At 43.9% G+C, this 18650-nt stretch overlaps 1 protein-coding gene across 1 annotated transcript; it reads left to right on the plus strand.

Moving 5' to 3' along the window:
- Positions 1 to 8: 8 nt before the first annotated feature.
- POLR1B (polymerase (RNA) I polypeptide B, 128kDa) lies at positions 9 to 18212 on the plus strand. Its single transcript, XM_008939075.1, has 14 exons — positions 9 to 65; positions 1533 to 1679; positions 2630 to 2762; positions 3795 to 3931; positions 4900 to 5123; positions 8009 to 8180; positions 9804 to 9975; positions 10761 to 11042; positions 11647 to 11780; positions 12188 to 12358; positions 12967 to 13123; positions 14573 to 14769; positions 15144 to 15397; positions 17330 to 18212. Exons 2-14 carry the CDS (start codon positions 1605 to 1607, stop codon positions 18210 to 18212), a joined length of 2991 nt encoding a protein of 996 aa, XP_008937323.1. The 5' UTR covers positions 9 to 65; positions 1533 to 1604.
- The last annotated feature ends 438 nt before the right edge of the window (positions 18213 to 18650 follow it).

Below are 18650 nucleotides of genomic sequence, written 5' to 3' on the forward strand. Positions count from 1 at the left end.
AGGAGAGGAGGGTGTTTCCCGCCGAGTGCCGCGGGCTCCGCAGCACCTACCGCGGCAGGATCACTGTAAGTGCCCGCCCCGGTCCCGCCTCTGGCTTCTCTGTGCGCTTAGCGGGGCCGTTTCCCAGAGCTCTGTCCCGCTTGGGGGTTGGCAAAGCAGGGGCTCGCTGCCCGCGGAACCGAGCTGGCGTGGGCCCAGCCTCTACCTGGAGGTCTCCGCCCGTCCTTTCCACGAGACCTGGGCTGCGTTCCTTACTCTGCGGTCTGGTTGCCTTTGCAGCCAGCCAGACATGTGGGGCCAGTACAGCCCGGCCAGCATGACAGCCCAAACCCGGCTCCTGCAGGAGGCTGGGTTTCAAAAGCAGCGTTACTCTCATGTAGAAGTCCAGAGTTACAAATCCCTCTTGCCCACTTCATGCGTTCATCAGTGTTCTGAAATGCTCTGAAATTTGCCTAGAGGAGAAGCAGCATCTTCAGCAAATATCTTCCTTTGCCCTGTGAAAGAATTGCGCAGCCATTGCCGTTGGCTGTCAAATTGTGTCGTTGTGCCTGAGCTGTGTGTTTGTTCCTGGCACCTGGTGCAAGGGAATGCTGGCTTGCAACTTCAGCTTGTCATTTGTCTGAAGCATTCCCCCAAACAGTGATAAAAGCGACTCAGAGTGCAGTATCTTACCTGAACGTGGAATTTGAGCAATCACAGATTTTTCACAGCTATTTTCGTGGTGGCTTCTTGTTTCCTCAGCTAGCGGCAATTCTGTTTTCCATACCTGAATTATTTCCTACCTTTTTTTTTTCCCAGTGTTTGCTTGTTTAATTATTTTTTGAACCTGTAAATGTTTGGAACAAAGCGGTTTGCTGTGCCCTGAGTGAGGAGGTGTTGCCTGATGCTGGGGCAGATGAGTTGCTCTCCCACGCCCTGCCCTTGCACAGCGGGAGGCAGCGTGTAGCTATTCCCTATTCCCTCCCTGCTGCCTGTAACCACGTGCCCCTTCCTGAGATTCTTCCTGCAGTCGATTCCGGGGAGTCACTGCTTAGACTGGAGACCAGAGCTGTGCAGAGGGCTCGGTGTGAAGCTGCACCATGGGTTTAGAGGGGTGCAGTAACCCAACCCTTCCCTTCCCTTCCCATTTCCACCACTTGATTTACTCTTTTTACTGTTGCCAGGTGTTGAACTGTTAGTTAACTTCTGAGATTTCCTTTCCTATCCCATGGCTGCCTTTTTTATTGAGGCTGCTCTTTTGGAGGGTCTGAAAGGCAAAGTAGACTGGATGAGCTTTGTTCACTCAACTAGCAGCTTCTTTGCCTAGTTCTAGACTTCTGTGATTTTCTTCTATAAACTCATGTTGACTTGTTTTCCATGGAGTAATCTTTTTACATGTATCTACTAATTCTGCTTTTTATTATCATTATTGCCATTTTAAAGTGATAGAATTGTGTCAAAATGATGGTGGTTATCTTAAATGTAGAGTTAATACAGCAGGAAATACTAAAAGAGCAGGTTAATTTGCTTGGTGTTTGCATTGTGTGTTCTAGGCTGACATCAGCTGGTCAGTGAATGACGTGCCACAGGAGACTATTAAACACCCCCTGGGGTACATTCCAATCATGGTGAAGTCCAAGTTGTGCAACCTCTATAATCTTTCTCCACAAGACCTCATACAGCACCATGAGGAAGAAGAGGTAATGGGGATTTTGTGGGTTAAGAAAATACATGAGCAGTATCTCAGGCCAGCTTCTCTTTACAGAATTTGAGCATATAAATTTTATTTAAAGTTTGAGTTGTTGTTTTCTCTGAGTGTACCCTGTTTATGGTGGCTCCATACAGAATCTTAAAAAATTTTGATCACAAATGTCTTTGAGTACAGGGATCTGCTTTGTGCTGATACTTACAGTTCCAGTATACGACTTCTCAACTGCTAACTGGCAGCTGAGGCTGTGTAGCTGAGTGAGCCTCTGTGGAGAACAGACATTGAAAGGGACATTTTCAGTCTCAGTTGTCTTCTGCACCTTTTTCCTCCTGTCCCCAGTAGCATGTCAGCTGTTGGAAATTGAATATGGAGTTATGCAGCATATTTTGCACTGACAAAAAGAGTGAGCAAACTGTGAAAGCAAATCTACAAAGGCATGCTCTTCCTGCCCCCTGGGATGCTGCTTGCACCTTCATTTGTAGGATTATTTTCTACTGAAACACTTAATGTGTAATGGCATACCGTTTGGGGAGCTATAAATTTATAAACATTAAGCTTGTATGTGACCAGAAAGAGGTTTTCTGCACTGAAGAAACCCTTGCATTTGTAAACTAAAAATGAGAACATTTCAAGTATTTATTAAAAAAACCAAAAAAACAAACCAGTTAAACCTCTTCACACAGGTTTGTGTGGGTTTTTGGTGATTTTTCTTTTCTCTGTTCCTTTCAGTTGTGGAACGTGCCCCCCCTTCCTTGTTCCATCTGCTACATGGTGACATAATAGTCACCAGCAAGAGTGCAGCCTTTCCAAATGCAGTGCTGAAACATGTTATGCTATGTGTTAAAATGTTTGTTGGCATATTATGCAGGCATTTTTTCTCTTTTACTTAAAATGCTGGTTTATGAATTTCTAAGCACATTAAAATTATTTTTCTTCTACCAGGAAATGGGAGGCTACTTTATAATTAATGGCTTAGAAAAAGTTATTAGGATGCTGATTATGCCCAGGCGAAACTTCCCTCTTGCAATGACAAGACACAAATGGAAAAACAGAGGCCCTGGTTTCACAGAGTATGGTGAGCTGAACAGTTTCCTGCAGCATCCTGATAGTAACTGCTTGGGGACAAACAGGAGTGACCATCTGTAGCTGACTTTTGGTAGTTTGTTTTGGTGTAGCTCTTGTATAATCCTTATGTTTTTTACTACATAAAAACAAAGGGTTGACCCCATCATAACAGCACAGGCATGAGGCAGGTGGTGGCCTTGGGGGAGCTGTCTGAGCTGCCCATGCTGAGTGAGTGGGCTGTATTCTGACAGGTCTTGCAGTGCATGGAACCTTTTGTTAATGTGGAAAGTGTAGCTAAAACCCTACCATCAGTAGCATTTAGTGTAAACTGCTGAACTTGTGAATTTGATTATTCATACTTTGAGATGGCAGGTTTAATTTACATGAAACAGATCAGTTGGATTCTTGGCTATCCCATGCTTCTGTCACATATACTCAGGAAAACAGTTTAAAATTTAATTAAGCCAGAAAAGTTACAGGTTTAAACTCAGATAGCAGCTGCTAATTTGACTGGACTGGTGCTTGAACACACGCTGTAACTCCACATTAATGAATTTTGAGGCAGTGCCAGTTTAAACAGTCCTGTTTGGTTTATTTTCCTTTGTCCTGCAGTGGGTAGCATGGGACAGGACCAGGAAACGCTGCTTCAGTGGTATCACCCAAACACAGAGGTGTGAAAACTTGACCCAGGGTGCATTTAGGAACAGACCTGTGTTTTGCTGTGTCTTGCAGCCTAAGGTCGCAATCAGAATGTTTGAGGCTTGGGGCTCCTGTTGTTAAAAACGGTATGCAACTTCCAAGCCTCTCAGCAAAGGTGCTGGCTGTCTTGAGGCATTTGTCCCCTGTGAGTTGAATTGAGCTGGTGTATCCATTTGAAAGGGAAGACTTAATGCCAGAGCTAGTGATCTGCCTGGTGTTCTCAGCCACGAGGTGCCGGCGTTTCTTTCATGAGTTGTCCCACACCAGCTTGGACATGACAGAAGAATGCAGCCAGTTGTTTTTGTATAGCTCATGTTGGTCTTTGCTGTTATTAATTTTTCAGGAGTAGTGATGCACTGTGTTAAGGATGAGCACACTGCAATAAATATGAACCTTCACTACTTGGAAAACGGTTGTGTCATGGTGAACTTCATTTTTCAGAAAGAGTTGTTCTTCCTTCCTTTGGGATTTGCTTTAAAGGTAAACAGCTAATGCTCATTCTTTCTGTGTGAATAAAGAGAGAAATTTTGCTAAGCATTTATTTATGTAATGAGAAGGAGCTAATTCCATATCAAGTATTTTCAGTCATCCTTCTTATAGTGGATGAAGAACTATAGTCCAAACCAAGGCTGTGCCTGTAGTGTAACACTTAGCTGCAGCTGATGACATGTGTGAAGTCAGGTGAGGAGGGGACTGTCACACAGGGGTGTCGTGGCTTTCTGCTAGTGAATGTTCTTGATGGTGGGCATAAGAGTTTGCCACCTAATCTGAAAGATCTTCAGACTCTTCTTAAAAGAGAATGACAGCTGAGTGCTTAGTGAATGAACAACATGAATCATTAAAGGCAGGTTATCCCATCTGAAAGTAGACCAGTGAATGGTCTTTTTTTTTCTTAAGGAGAAAAACAAAACACTGTTTCTGATAGGAACTGGTAGCAATGAAGATCTGGAAGGATCTGTTTGAGTACATTTGATAGATGTAAACCGTGCTTTGGATAGCAGGGTTTTACTTGAGCCAAGGGTTTGAATTCTCCTGTAAAAGCATTCTTTCTCTAGTAGCAGAGCCAGAGTACTTCAGCCATGTATTTTGCTACAGCAGCTTGAGTCAATGGTGAATTAAACTCATGTTTCTAAGTGAGGTCATTCTGTAAAGACAGTATTAGGTCTTAACTAAACAAGAGAAATTTTAATTTAGAGAGTGCGAGTTTGTTTTTTTCGAGGGTCTCATTGAGTTGGAAGTACTTGTGATCATCACCAGGGTATGAATATCCCTTACATTATTCTCTGAGCACCTCAACCCTACAGTATTTTACAGTTTGCATGGTGGAAGGCTGTTTCCAGAGGACTGAAAACCTAAATCAGTGGAGTGCCCTAGTTCATTTGCTGTATTTTATGGACAGATGTTGCTATGACTTTGTTTTTCTGATTTGATACACTTCTTTCTTTCAGGCATTAGTTAATTTCCCAGACTACCAGATTTTTGAAGAGTTGGTGAAAGAAAAGGAAGGTGACAGCTTTTATGTGAACTGTGTGACGGAGATGATGAGGGCAGTAGCAGATGCAGGCTGTTATACCCAGCAGAACGTCCTCGAATATCTGGGAAGGAGCTTCAGAATAAAACTTAACCTGCCTGGGTGGTACAGCAATGAGCAGGCTGCAGATTTCATTCTGAAGTATGTATATGCATGTAGGAGAGTGTGACATGTAATAGTATTGAAATTATAGACAGAATTAAGAGTATTCTGCCATATTACCTCACTCTTTGTTGTGGGTTTTACACGCATTTATGAAGTGATAGCCAGTGGCCAATTTTTCATGGGATTCTGGGGTATGGCCTGTATCAAGAATAGTGTGTCCAGCAGGAGTGGGGGAGTGGTCGTGCCCCTGTAGCTGGCACTGGTGAGGCCACAGCTTGAGTATTGTGTTCAGTTTGGGGCACCACAGTATAAGGTGCTAGAGCAGGTGCAGGGAGGGGCAGCAAAGCTGGTGAAGAGTCCAGGGGACGTGTTGTGTGAGGAGTGGCTGAGGGAACTGGGATTATTGAGTCTGGAGAAGAGGAGACTGAGGGGAGACCCTAGTGCTTTCTGCAACTACCTGAAAGGAGGTTGTAGTGAGGTAGGAGTTGGTCCCTTCTCCCAATTAACTAGAGATAGGACAAGATGAGGTGGGCTTCAGTTGTTTTTTCTGATTTTTCAATTGGATATTAGGAAGAATTTATTTCCTGACAGAGTGGCGAGGCATTGGAGCAGATGATGATACTAAGGTGTGTGATTATTATAATAAGGTTTACGATTATTTCTGAACATGTTATTATTATGATCTATTTTAATGGACTGACACAGTTTTTCTCAAAATGGTTTCAGTAGAGGGTATCAGTAGTTATTTAGATGTGATTTTTCTGATGTATTTGAAAAACAGTGATTAAGGAATAGAAGGTTAAAGCTAGGTCTGTGACTGCTGAAGGCTCTAATTGGTGAACAGACTACTGCAATTTGTGGCACTCTGCTGTCTCACACACTCTATGGCAACTATGATGGGAATTCCATTTGTCTTTTAAAGTGGTAGAGATTAGATACTTTAAAATCTTGATTGTTGGTCCCTTCTCCCAATTAACTAGAGATAGGACAAGATGAGATGGGCTTCAGTTGTTTTTTTCTGATTTTTCAATTGGATATTAGGAAGAATTTATTTCCTGACAGAGTGGCGAGGCATTGGAGCAGATGATGATACTAAGGTGTGTGATTATTATAATAAGGTTTACGATTATTTCTGAACATGTTATTATTATGATCTATTTTAATGGACTGACACAGTTTTTCTCAAAATGGTTTCAGTAGAGGGTATCAGTAGTTATTTAGATGTGATTTTTCTGATGTATTTGAAAAACAGTGATTAAGGAATAGAAGGTTAAAGCTAGGTCTGTGACTGCTGAAGGCTTGGAGCAGATGATGATAATAAGGTGTGTGATTATGAACATGTTATTATTATAATCTATTTTAATGGACTGACACAGTTTTTCTCAAAATGGTTTCAGTAGAGGGTATCAGTAGTTATTTAGATGTGATTTTTCTGATGTATTTGAAAAACAGTGATTAAGGAATAGAAGGTTAAAGCTAGGTCTGTGACTGCTGAAGGCTCTAATTGGTGAACAGACTACTGCAATTTGTGGCACTCTGCTGTCTCACACACTCTATGGCAACTATGATGGGAATTCCATTTGTCTTTTAAAGTGGTAGAGATTAGATACTTTAAAATCTTGATTCTTCCACAGGGTAAGTTAGAAAGAAACAGAAGAGCTGGCTTTGAGACTGTCAGTGTGACAGGCCTTAGAGTCCATATTTGCTCTTTGAGAAGTTTTGGTTTTACCGCATGAAAAGGATCATTTGGGATGCCCAAATTCTTGATTGCTTGTAAACAGAGGGTGGTCAGGTGGCTGGAAACACAAAGGCAGCCTGCAGGTGCGTCAGAGTGGCACTTAAAATTCCACAGACCAGCTGGAAGTACAGAACTGTGTACTGAGAACCATGAGCAGATGGTTTCAATAAAGTTGGAATTATTCTGATTTTCTTATTTCTGAATATTCTAGTGAGTGGTTGGTTTGTTTGTTTTTTTTCACCTCTGATGTATTTTGTACACTGTGTTTGCTTCAGCTGAGGAGAGAGAAGGGGAAGAGTTAGAAAAACATAAATTGGTGTGTACCCTGTACGTAAGAGTGCTGAAACTGTAACTTACCTGAACAGAACCTGCCTTCAGAGTTCTGTCTTGCAGTGAAGTTGTGAAGGCTTCAGTAGAGCATGGTGTAGAGCAGAAGTGAAGCAGTAGAACCAGAAGCTGAAAAAAATCCTTGCGTGCTGAAGGACGTGTCTTGGGAAGCAGTCAGCTGTAGTGGGAGTTAGGCATGGCCTCCCTTTTCCCTTGTGCTTAGTGTTGTTCAGCCCACAGCTTTCCACATGAGGGTTAATAGCAGGGGAGATTTGGACTTTGTGGAAGGACACTGACAGTGTTAGCATAAATGTTTTGTGATTTTTCTGCTAGACTCCAGCAGAGGTGTGGGGTGGGGTGTGTGTATGGGGGTATGTGCATGTGTATGATTGGTGTCATACATACTGTAAAATAACACGCAGACCTCATCTGTTGACTGATCCCAACTTAAATATCTGTTTACATAAACTATATACTTACAAGGAACTCTAACATGGGAGTGTGTAAAATACCTTTCTACCTAAAAAACCTCTGACAAGGTTCATCTTCATCTAATTAACCAGGTATATACTTAGCAAAACTAGCCCCATAAAAAGACAAGTTGATAATTTTTTCTGCTCAGTCTTGAGGGTTCTTTTATTATTATTTCTTGGGATTTTCATACAATACTAAAAGCTGGAAAAGCTTGTGCCTTGTTAGGCTTTTTAGAAAAACAAACAAACAAACAAACAAACAAAAAAACAAAACAAAACAAAACAAAACAAAAAAAACAGTTTGCCACTGCAGCCAAAATTTCCTGAAAGCAGCTAGCATGAAGAGATGGTGTTAGTTGGCCTCCTTTTGTTTCCTCCTCCAGCAAGTGTATCTGTATACATCTGGCAAACAGAACTGAGAAGTTCTACCTGCTCTGTATGATGACCCGGAAGCTGTATGCTTTTGCCAAAGGAGAGTGTATGGAGGATAACCCAGACAGCCTGATGAATCAAGAAGTGCTTACCCCAGGACAGCTTTTCCTTATGTTCTTAAAGGTAAGGTCTTAAGGAGTTTAAGCCTGTGCATGTAATGGTTATCCAGTCCAGAGCCCACAGTGAGCATCAGATCAGGAGAAATGCAGGGGCCAAACTGAAGACTGGGGAGCCTGGATAGGCTGTGAAGGCTGAGAGAAGTGCTGGATGCAGGGTAACCAGGCAGTGCAGTTGAGGAAGGCTTGGCTGTCTCAGTATAGGGTGCTAAATATGCTGAAGAAAAATCTGTACAAAACCTGGAATAAAGAGCTTTGCTACCTTCCAGAGCAAATGAAAGTGCCCCATGCAGAGTGGGAGCCAGAGGAAGGAGAGTACTCACCCTTGTGGTGTTTGAAGAGGGTTTTGAGACAGCCTACTTCTGTTGTATCAATTGATATGGAAGTGCTAAAGATCTGCCTTGTGTTGCCACTGTTTTACAGGGCACATGTGCAAGAAAATAATTGCCCCCCACACCATCATCCAAAAGTGATGATTCCTGATTTTGTCATCACTATCCAAGCTTTAAATTCCTTTATGGATCAGGAAGTTGGTAGCATGCTTCTGACTTAGTGAATTTATTACTGTTGATGTAAAAATGCCTTTTCTGAATCTATTCCAATTCAATATGAGTTCAGTTTATTTCTAGGGATTTTTCATTTTAGGATGACAGCAGAAAAGTGTTCCAGTTCAGAAGCTTGACTGTCCCATGAAGATGTTTGTGGAATAGTAGTTCCCACACCCAAGTAAAGATATTTCCCTGTGTTATTAGATAACTTTTTTTTAGCCTTTTTTTTCCACTGCAGCCAAAATTTCCTTTGGTGCTTTTTTGTTGAAAGATTACTAAAACCTCTCTACTACTTGAGTGGTTTCAATGAGCTTAGAAATAAAATAAAGAGTGAATTCTGTGAAGCACTTAGTGTTGTCTGGAACTACCACCAGGAACCAGAAGAGGTTGCTTTCCTTCCTGGCCCTGTCAGATCAGCAGGGAAGAGAGTTAACAGCCCCTTTTTTTGAATAAAAAGATCCTAAATAGACTAGGGCAAGCAGTAGACATAGTGTCACTGTGTACAGTGGATTTTTACTAAGAGTTCAAAGATTTGGTGTCTTATGTCCTTTTCCCTGTTTTTATATAGTATCTAAGGTCACAGCAGTAATAAAATCATGGTTAAAATCCAGTCTGCTATTTCAGCTTGTCCCAGCAACATTTAAATACTGCGTGTCCATGGCCTTCAAGTTTTGGTATCTAAACTTACTGCATAGTGTCATTTTATGTCAGCACTGCATTTAGCAGGCTAATCAGTGGAGTTATTCTTGGCCAAATGATAAGTACAATTTCTGCTTTGGGTTTTGTTTTTTCTTTATGAGATTCTGTCACTGTACTTTGTTTGCTAGGCTCATCACTGATCTGGGTGGAAGTGATTACTAAGCTGTTGGATGGGTATTTTCCTTGCAGGTCTGTGTTGGTGTCAGCATTTTGACAAAATGAATTCAGTGTGGGAAATACAGCTGGAAAACTGTCATTTCAGTAGCAGTTGTCCATCCTGGTGATTTCAGAGGATTTCTGTAGCACGTGCAACTGATGTGAAGTTCTAATTTGAACCTTTATTTTCCTGTTTTAAATTTAAATCTCTCACTTCTAAACCGTAGGAGAGGCTTGAAAGCTGGTTGCAATCTGTGAAGTTTGTTTTGGAGAAAAGAACAGAAAAGGCAGATATCAGCATCAATGCAGACAGCTTGGTGAAGGCGTTCAGCCTGGCTACAGACTTCACCAAGCCATTTGAGTATCTTCTTGCAACTGGTAACCTGCGATCTAAAACCGGTAAATCCTTAGGGTTAAGAAGACTTTTTTTTTTTTCTCCTGCTAAATAGAATAGGAAAAAACATAAAACTGAGCTCTTAACTGAAAACAACTTGTATGCAGACATTGTGCACTGTAACTGAATTAATGAAAGTGGTTTGAGGAAAGGGATGGTTGAGGACCAGGCAAGATTGCTCCTCAAGCATAGATTTTAAGCATGGTATAAATCAGGTTAGTTATTAAAGCAAAGCCTCTACCCAGATAAATAGGTGAAACCAAATTTAATGTTGTCTAAAACAGCAACTATATTTTGATGTGTTTTCCCGATGATTTTTTCTGCTTAGGAGGTGCAGTGTAAGACAGAGAAGGGACATTGGTTTATCAGGACTGACCCATTTTTCATATGAGCTTAAACAGAGAGAAACCAATTCACTAATGTGTATTTCAAATTTACCTGGTGCTACCTTGAAGTGTCTAACGTGATGATGTAATGGAATGCCTGCTAAGAATTGCAATGAGATTTGGAAGGCCACAGAATTTCAGTAAAAAGTACCAACTGCAAATCCCAAGTCACTTCACTGGGAAGGACTTTCACTTGTTTCTGAAAGGAGTTTAAGCAGTAGCTAGGACTGTAGTCTCTAGGCCTCTCACAGGTCAGTGAGTTGCCTGTACAAAGGCAGCAGCACGTGTGCCTTCTGTTGTTGGGCATCCCTATGGCCCCTCGGTGTCAAAATAAGAAAGCGCCTTGCAGCGCCGTGCTGTACTGGCCAGCTGGTCCCCTGACAGATGTCCCTTCTGTCCCCCAGGGCTGGGCATGCTGCAGGACAGCGGCCTGTGTGTGGTGGGAGACAAGCTGAACTTCATCCGGTACCTCTCCCACTTCCGCTGCGTGCACAGAGGGGCGGCCTTCGCCCAGATGAGGACCACGACCGTCCGCAAGCTGCTGCCCGAGTCCTGGGGGTTCCTGTGCCCCGTGGACACCCCGGACGGGGAGCCCTGCGGCCTGATGAACCACATGACGGCTGTGTGTGAAATCGTGACGGAGATGGTGCCCGTGACAGACATTCCACCGCTCCTGTGTTCCCTGGGTACGTTCTACTGGCTAGATGGTGTAGTGAAGCAGCCTTCCCTTTTCCCCTGCTGCCCTGCCAACCCCGCTCTGGGAGGGGGCATCCAGCTACTGACACTGTACACTGCTACTTACGAAGGTGAAATCAAGTTAAGCCTGTACTTTCTATGCTTCTGCTTAGTGGTAAGTAGGACGCTGCTTATACAGGCACGTCGACCTTTTCAAGAGTGTAAAGTTCAGTGTAAATGCCTCCTAGCTGTGTGCTGTAGAGTGAAGATGTTCATGTAAGCACCAGGAATTGCACAGTACGAGCTCTTAAGAAATTGGACCAAGCAGTGACTCCTAATGCTGCTGCTGACTTTGAATTAAACTGCATCTCTCTTGTATTTACCACAATAATGAGAATGCTTATTTCAATCAGAAAAATGGGGAGGGAAATGGCATTCTTAGTTGTACATGGTTTATATTTTCCATTAAGTAATCTAGAGCTTTGCTTTTTAAGTCTGAATTTTTTTCATCTGTCAGAAAGCTTTTTGGTGTGGATTGAGGCTTCCTGCAGAAATAACTTATGTGTTTTGTTTGCTTTTTTGGCTGTTACTTCTCCCAACCCCCTCTTCTCACAGGTGTCACCCCCATTGATGCAACTCCAAGAAAGCCTTACGCAGAGTGTTACAGAGTCGTGCTGGATGGCTCTGTGGTGGGCTGGGTGGAGTGGGAGCTGGCTCCTATGATTGCAGAAACCCTTCGCCGTTTCAAGGTTGTCTTGTTGAAAATGGTTTTTTTTAGCTAAACATCCTCAATATGCAGTTGTCAAAAATAAGCATTTGGAACTTGTTTAAACTTCTTGTTGGTTTGGTTTGGTTTTGAATCTGACCTTGTAAGTTATCTTTGACTGCATGTTAGTATTGGTGGGCTTTTCTGTTTTTCCTGTGTATATGCATAAGTTTGGTTTGTACATTTACAAGGTCACCATTTTAGAACTTTTTATCTTGAAAGGATTAGGTGGAGGTTTTTCTAGAAGTATTTTAAAAATCTTTTCTCCACTATCAAATATTAGTTAGCTACACTTTTGGTTGGCATTTTCATTGTATAGTCTGTTGGGTGCAGCTTAACTAAACTAGCGTCGGTTTGTGTTTCTGAATTGCCATCTCCTTGCACAAACAGATAACACAAGAGAAGAGATTTCCTGCACGGGCAGAAGTAGTCCTTATCCCCATGACAGGAAAGCCCAGCCTGTACCCTGGCTTGTTCATTTTCACTACCCCTTGCCGGATGGTGCGGCCCGTCAGAAACCTGCTCTATGGAAGGAATGAATGGATTGGTACCCTGGAACAGGTGGGATTTGCATGTTTCTTCTCTGAAGTGATGACTATTACAGAGGTACTCGGCATCAAAATGTTTTGGAAAATACTTGTGAAAGGAGCTGAGGATGAGATAAAGGGAGCTTGTGCTGAAGAGCTAGAATAGGTAGCAAAAGGGTTTTCTCTCCTCCTGGTAATTGGTTTCTGGTAAATGTCTTAGATGGACTGTAGGGGATCTTTTTGAGATACTGAAATCCATTCTCAGTAGTAACTTAGTGTAGCTTTTGAGGTGAGGGACTGCTGCTTGTGTGTACTATCTCATCTTGTGTTATATCATGTTCTCCAAATGGCCCACGGGCAGCCAAGCAGTGGATTGCCAGGGAACTAGGCCCCTTGGAACAGTTAACATGGGAGACAGGAAGGAGGACACGTTACTGCAGTTTTGTGTTTCCAGACTTGCTTTCCTTGCAGTTGGTCTGTCACTGTGATAGGTAGTTTAACAGCTGTCTGGTATTTTTCTTGCCTGATGATATACTAAGGTGCAGGCAGTGATCACAGCCAAAACTGAAATGAAGCTTTGTTTTGCTTCCTTCCCTTTAAAAGAAGGAAGCAAACCAGCATTGTCTGATTTGATGCTTGCAGATCTTCATGAATGTGGCCTCGCTGGAGTCGGAGGTGGTGCCCGGCGTGACCACTCACCAGGAGCTCTTCCCTCACAGTATTCTGAGCGTGGTGGCCAACCTCATCCCCTTCTCTGACCACAACCAAAGTCCACGAAACATGTACCAGTGTCAGATGGGTACGTGCCATAGTAGAATCATAGAATGGTTTGGGTTGGAAGGGACCTCCAAAGGTCATATAGTCCAAGCCCCCTGCAGTAAGCATGGACATATCTAACTAGGTCAGGCTGCTCAGAGTCTCATCAAGCCTGACCTTTAATATCTCCAGGGATGGGGCCTCCACCATCTAGTACCTAATGCTGCAAGTCCTTGGTCAAAGGAGAGGCAAAAAAATGTCTCTTGTCTATTCCAGTGTGTCTTCCCACATTCCCAAATAAAGCTCTTCCCAGACATTGTTTCAACACTTAAGTTAACAGCCATTTATTTCATGGGGCAGTACATGAAGTCAGGTTTATCATCCTGCCTGCCTTGCAGTGGGCAGCTCTACCTCACTGCACTCCTGTTGCCTTCCTCAAACCTTAAAGTTCTGTTTGTTTTTTTTCTTAATCTGATGCTGTTGATCATATAGACAAGTGAGAAGGGCAGTGCACTGGCTGTTGGGTGGCATTAGTGTCTGACAGCTCTCCTACCAGCAGTCCTCTCATCCCCACGACAGATGGAGGTTAACCTGCTTCTAACTGGTAGCTCCAGTAGGTGCTCTCCAGGAGTTGGTGTGTGGTTTCCTTGCCACCTGTTTCCAGTAAGAGACTGCTGTCTTGACTCTGCAGCTGTTGAGAGGACACTTGCAAGGCAGCTGTTGCAAGAGCAATACAGCACTGTGGCAACAGGGTGGGTGGTGGTGTTCTGCTTTGTGGTTGTTTTTTTCCTGAATACCTATTTGACAAAGATTTAAATTTATTTGTCTGAAAACTCAGGATAAGGTGTGTAGTGGGGTTTCAACTGGCTGAGGTGCAGATGATGTGCAAGAAACTTATTAAAACAAATGTCAGGCTAAGAGAAAATGTATAAGTAGGGACTTGAAGAGAGCAGGTCTCACTATGTTGGTAACATCACTAGCATGTTACATTTCTAACAGTATTATCAGAAAGATGTCCTTAAAAGGCTACCACTTTTTCATATTTTTCTGAAAGTACCAATGTGACATATGTTCAAAACCTGTTCTCTTTGCCAATATGTTTATTAAAAAAAACACACACTTTTTAACCTGGACATATGTAAGTTGTACCTCACTATGGAAAACTGTGGAAGGAAGTGGGGAACTAACAAAAACCCACACAACCAAACAGAAAGAACCCCACACCAACCTTACTGGAGATTTTGAATTTGCAGAACAGACACAAAATTACAAATAGTCTTTATGAGATGCTGTGAAAGGAGCTGAATGTTGTGGTTCAGAGAAACTTTTACAGCTGGGCTTAGGGCAATTGTTAAATTCCAAGTGGTTTAAGATTGATAATCCCTTTAAGATGTAATTATTTCCAGCTTTCTTCATAACAAGACACATGGAGGATGAATCCTAGATAAACTTTGAATTGATCCTGAATAAATCCAACTTTCTTTCTTTATAGGAAAGCAAACCATGGGGTTTCCAGTGTATAACTACAAAGACCGCTCAGATAACAAGCTGTACCACCTCCAGACCCCCCAGAGCCCTCTGGTGCGGCCCAGCATGTATGACTATTATGGTATGGACAGCTATCCAGTCGGCACCAACTCCATTGTGGCTGTCATATCCTACAGCGGCTACGACATGGAAGATGCAATGGTAAGCCACCAAAAAGAGGAGTCCTGCTGTCCTGTGAAGGAATTTTATGGGAGGGACTAGGAGGAAGGATGGTACTAGCTGAGAAGAGCCCATTCTCTGCTTCTGCTAGTTCACAGACTCTGTTAGAGGAGATATAGTAGCACAGCAGTTAAGTGTTGTTTCCATAGGTAGTGCTGGAGGTGCAAGGTAGTGGGCTTCCAGCACAGAAAAATATTGGGATTACAGGATGTTTGTGTCTTTTGGGAACAGTGAATCACTGAGAGGCTTTATTTAGGAAGGCAATGTTAAAAAGGTCAGGAAATCAGATTGGAATTAAAATACTTTGTTGAAGTTATTAGCAAATCTTTAATGAGCCTTTGTTTCCTTCTTTTTAGATTGTGAACAAATCTTCCTGGCAGAGAGGGTTTGCCTATGGAAGTGTTATCAAGATGGAGAGCATTGATCTTTCCCTTAAAGCCAGCAGGGCAGGTGATAATTTAGTATTTGGTATCAGGCCTGGTGACACAAACATTATGGAGAAGCTGGATGCTGATGGACTGCCTTTTGTTGGCTCTGTCCTGCAGCCTGGGGACCCCTTCTACAGCTTCATGAACCTCAACACAGGGGAGACCTTCACTGTGTACTATCCGTAAGTAGAGCTTGTCCCTCCTGGCTCCACACACGTGGTGGTGAGCAGTCTTAGAGCAATTGGCCTGGATGAGCTGCAGTAGCTTGTCCTCCAGGTGTTCCCTTTTCTCCTCATGTGACAGAGAAAGCATGAGGTTCATGTTGTAGGTGACTCCTGTGCATGTATCGTGGCTTTTCTTTAAGCCAGTGTATGCTGCAGAGCCTGGCTTAGTCCAGGAGGAGAATTTGAGGCTGGTAAAAAGAAAGCTTGCAGAAGTGTTTTGCTGTCTCCCAAGGACTGTTCCTCCATCCCCTGCAGTCATTTTCTGAAAAATGAGGGGGGAGGAAAAAACAAACAAACAAAAAAAAAACCACAAAGAAAGCCCAAACTGAAAACCAAAGCAAAGTGCCTCGTCCCAGAGACTTGTCAGAAAACCTTGCAAGCAAAGTTGTTACAGGATATGGGGTTCAAAGAGCATTTTTATTAACATTGCCACTTCTAAACTGCAAGAATAGTAAAATGTGTCAACTACACCTTTCCCTCTCCCTGAAATATTTCAGGGATAAGTTTTGTCAGATTTTTTTACCTTCATTTGAAAGAGAGAATGCTGCTGATGCTTTCATTAAAATCCTCTTAATTCTTTCAGGGAAGAGAAGCAAAAATTTTGGCAAAACATGATACATTTAAATGCATCCTGCATTCCCAGTTGTCCACACAACTGGCACATGTGTAAGCTCAGCCTTGTTCTTGCCCTTGTGGAGCCCCACTCTGTGCTTCTGCTCCCCAGCTCTCATACAAGCCCAGCCCAGTTCAGATTCCATATCCAGAAAGGCATTTTACCTCTGTACCACTCAGCTTTTGTTCATTCTTGGTGTAAATCAGATATTCATTTAGGTTCCTACAGAGAGATGAAGTTCAGCTGTCAGTGTTGGCTCCTGCCCCCAGTTTGCCCCAGAGACCCAGGGCCCTTAAGAGGGAGATCTCCCTACTGTCATAAGTGCTGCATGTGCTGCTAGATAGTACTGTGTGGCTTGGAGGAAGGGGAGGACAAAAGTTTGAATGAGGCTGGAAATAGTTTATGAAGCCAGTTTGGTTTTGTTTGGTTGGGGTTTGGTTTTTTTTCTGTGATGACCTTACCCTGATTGCATTCAGACATGGCAAAATAACAGCTCTGAAAGAGAAGCTAAGCTTAGGTACAGGCCTTCTGCAAACACTGTGTTCATTAGCACTTCAAAGGTGAAGAAGAAAAGTAACCTTGTCTTAACGTGGGACAAAACCTATTTATTACTTGGCTGTCAGCTCCAAAACGAGTGGAGAGTTTGGGCTGAAAGCTCTATGACAATAGTGAAGCCTGCAGCAGACACCTGGCATGTGGAACATCAGGCTGGGGTTCCTCTGGAGAAGCAGCACGCTCCTGAGCAAGGCACTTGGTGGCCAAGCCCTCTCAGCTCACATCGTGCCTTCCCTTCCTGCTCTGAGCTTTCCTCTCTGCTGTGCACTGAACCCAATTCTTGACTTTGCTATCCCACCAAGACAGTGTGGATTTATTGGGGGTGTAGGGAGAGGGACTGCTGCCTTAACACAGAACAACTGGCACTGGGATGCAGTTTGTCAGATAAAGTGAGATACAGACAAACCAGTTTTAAACAGTCTTTATTCCAAGCTGTGGGTGGCACGTTACCTGATCACCTGAAGGCTGTAGCTAGTATTAGAAAACGCAAATGAATGGCACTTGTGTAATGCCCTTGTGTTGCTTCCTCGCCCCAATTCTTACACAGTCTGACTTCCCTTACTCCCAAAGAGTATTCTTCAAGAAGGGTGTTGTTCCCCAGCTGTCTCAAGGTATTTTGTGAGACTGAAGTGCTTTGTTTTTTTTCCCTTCATTTCCCTTTCCTATCCTTCCATTAGCACAGCTGACACCTTTGTTGTGATTGTTTTCTTCCACCCGCACAGGAATAAGGAGGTAGGCATTGTAGACAACGTCCGGTTGTGCAGTAACGACCGCGGCACCGGGAAGTTCAAGAAGGCTTGCATCACCGTGAGAGTTCCACGCAGTCCCACCGTCGGAGACAAGTTTGCCAGCCGTCACGGACAGAAGGGTATCCTGAGCCAGCTCTGGCCAGTGGAGGACATGCCCTTCACAGAGAACGGCATGGTCCCAGACATCCTCTTCAACCCCCACGGCTTTCCCTCCCGCATGACCATCGGGATGTTAATCGAGAGCATGGCGGGGAAGTCGGCGGCGCTTCACGGGGTCTCCTACGACGCCACTCCCTTCACCTTCACGGAGAAGAGCTCTGCTCTGAAGTACTTCGGTGAGACGCTGGTGAGCGCGGGCTATAACTTCTTTGGGACGGAGAAGATGTACAGTGGCATCAGCGGCCTGGAGCTGGAGGCGGAGATCTTCGTGGGAGTGGTGTACTACCAGCGCTTGCGCCACATGGTCTCGGACAAGTTCCAGGTGAGGACGACGGGGCCCCGAGACGCCGTCACCAACCAGCCCGTCAAGGGGAGGAACGTGGAAGGCGGGATTCGCTTCGGCGAGATGGAGCGTGACGCTCTGCTGGCGCACGGCGCGTCCTTCCTGCTGCAGGACCGCCTGTTCAACTGCTCCGACGGCTCCGTGGCCTACGTCTGCGGCAGCTGCGGCAGCATGACGTCTCCTGTGCTCGAGAAACCGCTCCACTCCTCCTCGGTGACCAGCAGCAGGCGCTACTCCTGCTCCATCTGCAACAAGGTGGACACCATGGAGGTCGTCCCTGTGCCCCACGTCTTCCGTTACTTCGTGGCGGAGCTGGCAGCCATGAACATAAAAACCAAGCTCAAAGTGGAGTAGCTCTGTCCTCGGGGAAGGCGATGCTGGTGCTGGGAGTAGTCAGTCCTGCCTTTGCCCTCTGTGGGTTTGAGGCGTTAAGTCAGTTCTCAGGTTTTTCGGACGTTTCCAAGTTTAATTTGATGTTTGTATTGAGAGGAGGTGGTCACCAGTGAGGAAATGCAGATCTGCTGAAGTTCATTTGCACTTGCCAAAGGATCACTAGCTGTTGAGGTGTGGCGTATGGAAATCAGGTGGTATCGGTGCTCCCACCAGGCTGCTGGATTCAGAGTGGTGGGGCTTCTTCGTTCTCGACGTACTGGCTGCAGTTGCAAAGATGAAGAAGTCATAAGACAGCATGAAGTGAATGCTGGAAATGACAAAAAAGATATTTTTGGTTTTTTTGAAGAAAAATATGTGCAAAACGTGCCTTAATGATGAGTACGTGTTAATATGATCGGA

This window comes from Merops nubicus, unplaced genomic scaffold (assembly GCF_000691845.1).
Source record: "Merops nubicus isolate BGI_N331 unplaced genomic scaffold, ASM69184v1 scaffold2814, whole genome shotgun sequence".
In the NCBI taxonomy this organism is placed as follows: domain Eukaryota; kingdom Metazoa; phylum Chordata; class Aves; order Coraciiformes; family Meropidae; genus Merops; species Merops nubicus.

Excerpts from the sequence above, each read along its gene's own strand:
- POLR1B (XM_008939075.1), top strand. The coding sequence starts at position 1,605 with ATGGTGAAGTCCAAGTTGTGCAACCTCTATAATCTTTCTCCACAAGAC. Across the intron at positions 1,680-2,629 it reads AGCACCATGAGGAAGAAGAG|GAAATGGGAGGCTACTTTAT; the intron begins GTAATGGGGATT and ends TTCTTCTACCAG. Across the intron at positions 11,781-12,187 it reads AAACCCTTCGCCGTTTCAAG|ATAACACAAGAGAAGAGATT; the intron begins GTTGTCTTGTTG and ends TTGCACAAACAG.